The sequence below is a fragment of the Kogia breviceps genome, chromosome 2 (assembly GCF_026419965.1).
Source record: "Kogia breviceps isolate mKogBre1 chromosome 2, mKogBre1 haplotype 1, whole genome shotgun sequence".
Lineage (NCBI taxonomy): Eukaryota > Metazoa > Chordata > Mammalia > Artiodactyla > Physeteridae > Kogia > Kogia breviceps.
Window position 1 is genome coordinate 108,260,073 of NC_081311.1, and position 8,296 is coordinate 108,268,368.

At 40.1% G+C, this 8,296-nt stretch overlaps 1 protein-coding gene across 1 annotated transcript; it reads left to right on the top strand.

The window, feature by feature from the left end:
• The first annotated feature begins 1,291 nt into the window (after positions 1-1,291).
• On the top strand, positions 1,292-3,638 carry LOC131749902 (antizyme inhibitor 1-like). Its single transcript, XM_059051916.2, has 2 exons — positions 1,292-2,829; positions 3,052-3,638. Exons 1-2 carry the CDS (start codon positions 1,700-1,702, stop codon positions 3,272-3,274), a joined length of 1,353 nt encoding a protein of 450 aa, XP_058907899.1. The 5' UTR covers positions 1,292-1,699; the 3' UTR covers positions 3,275-3,638.
• The last annotated feature ends 4,658 nt before the right edge of the window (positions 3,639-8,296 follow it).

Consider the following 8,296-nt stretch of genomic DNA (forward strand, 5'->3'; position numbering starts at 1 on the left):
AGCTGGTATCAGGTAGCCCAATTTAAGGTCAGATTTTGCATAGAAGATTTAGACACAGGAAATACACTGGCGTAAAACAGTCAAGAGGGCACTGCAATAATGTCACCATTTCTACAGTCTTCACACCGAGATGTGCTATGTCATCTGTGGGCATTTTTCTCTTGATGGTTGGTTTGCAAAATAACTAGTGTGCCTTAGCATAGCCAGTGGGCCTCTGTTGTGAAATCTCACAGAATGAAAGAGAGGGGAATTTTGCTGTGAACCTGAAGTCTATTCCCAGGAGGGAGGAGGAAGAAGCTTCTGGTCCCACTTGTTTCCACGGTTAAACAAAATAGAATATTGGTCTCTTCTCTCATTAGAAATGGTGTCAAAATTGTCCAAAAGAAACCACCACCATCTTACCACACACTTCAGTAAACAGATCTTTGGAGCAGCATCTTCACTATGTATCTTTAAAAATTTTATGCCCTTGGGCTTCCCTGGTGGCACAGTGGTTGAGAGTCCGCCTGCCGATGCAGGGGACACGGGTTCGTGCCCCGGTCCGGGAGGATCCCACATGCCGCGGAGCGGCTGGGCCCATGAGCCATGGCTGCTGAGCCTGTGCTCCGCCACGGGAGAGGCCACAGCAGTGAGAGGCCCGCATAGCACACACACACACACACACAAAAAAAAAAAAAAAAAAAAAAAACCAAAAACAAAAAAATTTTATGCCCTTAAAGCATCGTTCATCTCTGACAGTTCTGCCAGGTTGGCCTGTTAAATTTTAAACTATTGAAATTTCATAATCCTTTTGTAAATGAATACAATCCCAACTGGCGATTACTCCTGAGAAAACTGGGAAGTGATCTGAAAAAGATGATAATTTATGATAATATAAAGCAGGACTGATTGTTCCTCTTGGATTAAACAGTTCAGAGTTGAGCTGAAGTCCAGGGACTTGAATTTCTAATCAGTATTATCCAGTGGTAAAACTTTGTGGACCAGTTTTGCCATTGGTAAAACTTTCATTTAATAGATAATAGAGTGTATTTCCTGAGAAGGATTGATTTAAATATATTAGTCAGCTATTTCACACAAGATCATTTGTTAAAATTTTAAATTATAATAATACATATTCTCACACTCTCTGGCTCTTCGCTCGGTTGCAGTGTTTCGTTTCTTCGCCTTCTCTGCCTCTTCTCATCCTTTCTCGCTCTCTGCTCTGCGGTGCGACGAGACTGAATCCTCTCCGCACCCAGCCCTGGCCTTTCTTCTGCCCGCGCCATTGTTCTATTTCTCTCCTTTGGCCGCCGCCGCCACTGCTGCACAGCTGGTGTCAGTGCCGCGCTTTTCCCCCCATGTCGTCCCCGCAGCCTATGGCCCAGGCCGCCTTGGGTATTTCTGCTCAAGGTAACCACATCCCTCTTTAAAAATTCTGCCTAAAAAGAGAAGACGCTTTACCCGACTCTTTGGGCCGTTATCTCACGGCGAACTTTCTGACCAAGTATTCAACTACCCAGAGGGCTTAGGAGAGGTGCTGTATAGAGAGCAGTTCGACTTCAACACTGAGCCACCTTGGGAACCTAGCTGATGATAGGAGGGTTCCATCTCCTAACTTGTCCATTTTGTTGCATATTCTAAGGACCCAGACGTAAGGCTTGGTGGCCCATCTCTTGTTTTTCCTGGTTTATGACTTTCGGCTTTGTGGAATACGGCTGAGATGAAAGGATTTATTGATGATGCAAACTACTCCGTTGGCCTGTTGGATGAAGGAACAAACCTTGGAAATGTTATTGATAACTATGTTTATGAACATACCCTGACAGGGAAAAATGCATTTTTTGTGGGAGATCTTGGAAAGATTGTGAAGAAACACCATCAGTGGCAGAACATAGTGGCTCAGATAAAGCCATTCTACACGGTAAAGTGCAACTCCACTCCAGCTGTACTTGAGATTTTGGCAGCTCTTGGAACTGGATTTGCTTGTTCCAGTAAAACTGAAATGGCTTTAGTGCAAGAATTGGGTGTATCTCCAGAAAACATCATTTACATAAGTCCTTGTAAGCAAGTGTCTCAAATAAAGTATGCAGCAAAAGTTGGAGTGAATATCATGACATGCGACAATGAAGTCGAATTGAAGAAAATTGCATGTAATCACCCAAATGCCAAGGTCTTACTACATATTGCAACAGAAGATAATATTGGAGGTGAAGAGGGTAACATGAAGTTTGGTACTACCCTGAAGAAATGTAAGCATCTTTTGGAATGTGCTAAGGGACTTGAAGTCCAAATTATTGGGGTTAAATTTCATGTTTCAAGAGCTTGCAAAGAATCTCAAGTATATGTACATGCTTTATCTGATGCTCGATGTGTATTTGACATGGCTGGAGAATTTGGCTTCACAATGAACATGTTAGACATTGGTGGAGGCTTCACAGGAACCGTATTTCAATTGGAAGAGGTTAATCATGTTATCAGCCCTTCGTTGGATGTCTACTTTCCTGAAGGATCCGGCATTAAGATAATTTCTGAACCTGGAAGCTACTATGTGTCTTCTGCATTTACACTTGCAGTTAATATCATTGCAAAGAAAGCTGTTGAAAATAAGTTTTCCTCTGGAGTAGGAAAAACCAGAAGTGATGAACCAACCTTCATGTATTATATGAACGATGGTGTTTATGGTTCTTTTGCAAGCAAACTGTCTGAGGACTTAAATACCATTCCAGAGGTTCACAAGAAATACAAGGAAGATGAGCCTCGGTTTACAAGCAGGCTTTGGGGTCCATCCTGTGATGAGCTTGATCAAATTGTGGAAAACTGTCTTCTTCCTGAGCTGAATGTGGGAGATTGGCTTATCTTTTTTTTTTTTTTTTTTTTTTTTTTGTGATATGCGGGCCTCTCACTGTTGTGGCCTCTCCCGTTGCGGAGCACAGGCTCCGGACGCGCAGGCTCAGCGGCCATGGCTCACGGGCCCAGCCGCTCTGCGGCATGTGGGATCTTCCCAGACCGGGGCACGAACCCGTGTCCCCTGCATCGGCAGGTGGACTCTCAACCACTGCGCCACCAAGGAAGCCCAGATTGGCTTATCTTTGATAACATGGGAGCAGATTCTTTCCATGAACCATCTGCTTTTAATGATTTTCAGAGGCCAGCTATTTATTATATGATGTCATACAGTGATTGGTATGAGATGCAAGATGCTGGAATTACTTCAGACACAATGATGAAGAACTTCTTCTTTGTGCCTTCTTGCACTCAGTTGAGCCAAGAAGACAACTTTTCCACTGAAGCTTAAGCAGGCATCAACGCTTTTTTAGATATGAAGTTGCAGGTTAAGCTTGTCTGGTCTACATTCCAGTGTGGAAAAAATTTGAACAACTTATTCTGTTAATTCTCTTGGAAACAAAAACTACTAGTAATAGCTATTTGGGACCAGACAAAATTAGCTCTCATCTATAATTCACTGGGGGTAATTGGGAGATTAAGATAATGTATCCACATTTAAACTTACCAGTTTGCCCTACGCCTTAAGCGTTGAAAATAAAATATGCAACAAAATGGATGACTTAGTGGAGATGGAAGCCCATTAATTGGGTTCCCCATTAAACCGTTTACATACAAGTACACAGTTTTTATACTAAGAATTCGTGTTTAAAAAGTCTTGTAAAGTTAATGTCTTTCACCCAGATATAGCAAATGTCAGTGGAAGACCAGTGTGATTTCATTAGATACGTTTAGTGTATTTAGAATGTGTAAATTTGTGCTTTGAACTGTAGTCTAATTGTACAATTGCATCATAGTATTTGTTGTAGTTGACCTAATGTAACCCTTGTATGATTGCAATAAAATTTTGTGTAGATTTTACTGTTTTTTCAGGCTAAAACTTTGGGAAAGGGGCTAGCTAGCAAAGGTAGTTTCGAAATAGATGTGTATATGGACTGTTTAGAAGGTTATTTTCCTTTATAGCCCATTTAAGTTTAGTTTGGCTCAGTACATTTTTCAGTTATTTAATTAGTAATTTAAGTTAAATGTTTGGTAAATCATTGTGAAGTTGAGATTCATTATGGAGAATTGATGTGCAGTAAGCATGATGTTTAACAATTTTAACACCAAAAATATTACACCTGCATAAACCAATTGTAATAATTAATAGGTGTTTCTGTACAGACAGAATGCATAGAGTACCTTAGTAAATCTTTTTTTTTTTTTTTTTTTTTGTGTGTGTGTGTGTGTGTTATGCGGGCCTCACTGTTGTGGCCTCTCCCTTGCGGAGCACAGGCTCCGGACGCGCAGGCTCAGAGGCCATGGCTCAGGGGCCCAGCCGCTCCGCGGCATGTGGGATCTTCCCAGACCGGGGCACGAACCCGTGTCCCCTGCATCGGCAGGCGGATTCCCAACCACTGCGCCACCAGGGAAGCCCCCTTAGTAAATCTTTGAATCACAAATCTTTTGGCTGAAATGGAAGATTCTCTTAAGTACCTTGAAAAAACTTTGGGGGAGGGAAATAGAATTGCAGAAAACTCTACAGCACACTAAATCTTAAAGAAGGGCTACATCTATATCCAGAAACCTGATGCTCCTTTGCACGGAATATTATTTAAATTGAACGTTGTGAGGTGGGGTGGGGAGAAGCACACCTATTTTCAGTTTCTCAATTGCAGTGATTTCAGACTTAGGGTTTGTTTTGTTTTAGCTATTCACTTAGCTTCTTGTTATTTCCTATTTGTTCAGCTTAGTGTAGTTTTAATTCTTTCCATACTAAAATTATATGGTGATTGGGGGAAGTGAGTTAGAGTCACTAACATGACAGTTGTTGCCAGGAATTTGTGTTGTTCACTGCTAGTATATTAGTAATCCTAGATCTCAGAATCACAATAGTAACAAACAACAGGGGTCATTTTTTCCTAACTTACTCTATGTTCAGATGTGGAATTTCTGTCTACCAAGAGGAAATGTGACTTCACTTTGGTGCCAATGGACAGAAAATTCTACCTGTGCTACATAGGAGGAGTTTGGAATGCACTTTAATAACTGGTTTTTACACCTTGATTTCAAGGTAGAAGGAAATTGGTCATGAATCTCTAATAAATTTCAATCTCTTAAACCAGTAGGTGCTTAATATTTTTGATTTGCTTAATTCCCATTTGAATTTTGTGGCTTCTATTAATTAAAAAAAAAAGACACCAATCTGTTGTCATCTAATTACCCTTGGGCTTTTGCAAGATGTAATGTGGGGTTTTATGCAAAATTCCAAGCTACCATGCAACTTTTTTTAAGTGTAATGAGGAGGAATTGTTCCTAACCTTCTTTACTTGTTGTGCTTTTTGGTCCAGAAATGCCAGATCTTTTAAGAGATGGTACAACTTTGAGTCATTGGCCTGACTATACAACTTTGAGCTTCATGGCGTGTCGATTTTGCCATATTTATAGGAGAGCTATTCTGTGTATAACAGCTCAGAGTTGCAAGTAAGACGTGAATACAGTAACTTTAAGAAATATCTGTGTTGTATTTGAAGACTGTTTGCCATAAATCTGAAGTTTGAACTTATGTATTTCAATTTGGTTTGCTTAAAATAATGAATTAATGTAACAATTTTTTTAAACAATATTATAATCTCAGTTCAGAATTTAACTGAAACTATAAAACCCAAATGATTTCTATATAGTAAATTGAACTGTAAAGGTAAAAATAAAAAAATAATAATAATACATATTAACAGGTATGTTCTGATTTCAGGTTGAAGAGTCAAAGATATTTCCATATGAAGTCAACATATCTATAAATTAGAATTAATGACATAATCACAGGAATGATAATATCAAGTTGATGTTTATAAACAAGGCTTGTTTAAGAATTTTATGGACCAAACTACTACTCCCAGAGATTTCCCACTGTACATCCAAGCATACATATTACAAAGCACCCATATTTCACATTGAACACACATATACACACAGTTTTATTGATTTTTATAAATTAGATTTTAAAATTATATAATTATTATAACTTATTTATTTGTAATTGACTAGAATTGGCCATGATTCGTGAATAATTAGAAATCCTTTTGATGTGAGAAAAATCTAGCCTGCAAATTCTTTTCAAATATAATTCTGGGGCTTCCCTGGTGGCGCAGTGGTTGAGAGTCCGCCTGCCGATGCAGGGGATACGGGTTCATGCCCCGGTCTGGGAGGATCCCACATGCCGCGGAGCGGCTGGGCCCGTGAGCCATGGCCGCTGAGCCTGCGCATCCGGAGCCTGTGCCCCGCAACGGGAGAGGCCACAACAGTGAGAGGCCCGCATACCACACACACAAAAAAATATATATATATATAATTCTGTTTTTATACATATTAAATTTAACAATTGGTGACAGTGTCAAATTTGTTATATTTGTAGCTATTGAATTAAATATTTATTTAGATTTTGTGATTTTATTATTTTGTATTTTGAAACCAATACATTTTCCCCCCAGTCTCTAACATTTCTATAGATTCTTGAGAAGCCTTGTGTTCATAGCACCTGATATTTATAATGGCCCAGTTTATAAAATCCTTTAAAGTCATAAAGTATTTTAAAAATGCATAAGACCTTGAAGAAGTATTATTGTGTCGTTGTCGCTTTTTGCCTCTTGTCCTCAATAGCTAGATTACATAGGTCCAGGATCTAAGAGGACTGACCCCTAATATCAACAATTCCCATGACCTGCTTGTGGAATTCATACTTCTCATCCTTGAAAATTTAGGCTGTGCTGGATTAGAAGGCCTGGTTTTGGAGTTTTGGTGAGAGGGGCTAGAGAACCACAGGCAAGGAACCCAGCTAAGGTTCTGCTGAATCTGAAGCTATGATGACCACCCAGTCAGTTTAGGCTCCTTATGCTGACCATATTTGCAGGAGTGATTGACTCTGACTGTCATTAAGAACTAGAATTGCTGCTACAAAATGGGGACAGGAAGGACTGTATCTGGAATGAAGGAGATTCATTGGGGTATCTCTATGCTAACTGTCAATGAGCAAGTGCAGCAACCACAGTCCAAGAAGAGTAAAGCCACTGAGGATTCTGATTCTTAGAGCATGAAGGTCTGAGCTGTCACTGCAGTACTGGCTGAGGGTGAGGGAAACCTACAACAAGTGATGGAGGAGGGAGATGAAAAATACCAGATATGGCCTTGGCATCGGCAGGGACTAGAGTTTATACCACTAAAGCTCTTTGAAGGTTTTTGTAGAGATTTTGGCTGGCTAACACCTTGAAGGTTCTGTGATGATTTTAACTTAAAGTAAGGCTTGAGCAGAGCTGAGCAGTGTAAGGGGTGGACTTATCTGACAGCTTATGTACCTTGCTTCATATTATCTTGGCCCACCTTTTAAATTTCAGCACTGCTGGGGCCACCAGCTGCATACAATTATATCCTGAGAGCATCGTTCTTCAACTGATCCTCATTTCTCTTGCTTTCTACCTTGGACATTCTCTGATACTTCACAAGAGATGCTCAACCATGATGATGCATTAAAAAACCTGCAGCATGAGGTATTACCACCCTATGGAGCATCCTTGACTAAGGATAATAGAGGCTTGTGGATAAATGCTCCTATCTTCTTTCCTTCAGTTGTATAATCCTAAGGTACATTTACACAGACCATCGGAGTCCCCAGTGGGACTGACCCTTAGGTACTTACTGTGATGATTATCTTGGAGATGTACCCTTTTTCTCTGTTTCATTATTCCTAGTTGCCCACACTTGTTCCCTGGGATCGCTTCCTAAAATAAACTATTGAAAATACTTGTACATGAGTCCTTGCCTCAGGCTTTGAATTTGGTGAATACTAAGACTAAAAGATGTAAACTGTTGTGTTTTTTTTTCTCTGTCCAGAATCTATTGGTTTTTTCCTTCTGCAAGTGTCTGTGTGTGTGTAACATAAATTTATGAAATCAATTAACTTTGAGATTTTACAGGGAATGATTGACAGACTCAGTTCTCAAATCTGGCTGGTCATTGAAATTGCTTGGGGACCTCTCCCTTCCAAACCTACTACATTAAAATCTCCAGGGTTGTGATCCAGAACCTTGCATTTTCTTAAAGTTCTGTAGTTCACTCTATAGCATTTGGGCCCAAGAACTACTGGTTGGGATGCTCTAAGTCTGTTCCAGTAACAGAATATTGAGAATCTATGAGCGTTTAAATACTCTTGAGCAGGAGCGGGGATGCATAGGGTCCTAAATTTCCTTTAGGCAGAGAGAGCCAGAGGAAAGGCAGAGACACACAAGTTTTACAAAGGAATGTTTGCTCTGTCAGACTTCCCACAAAATTGACTTGATTT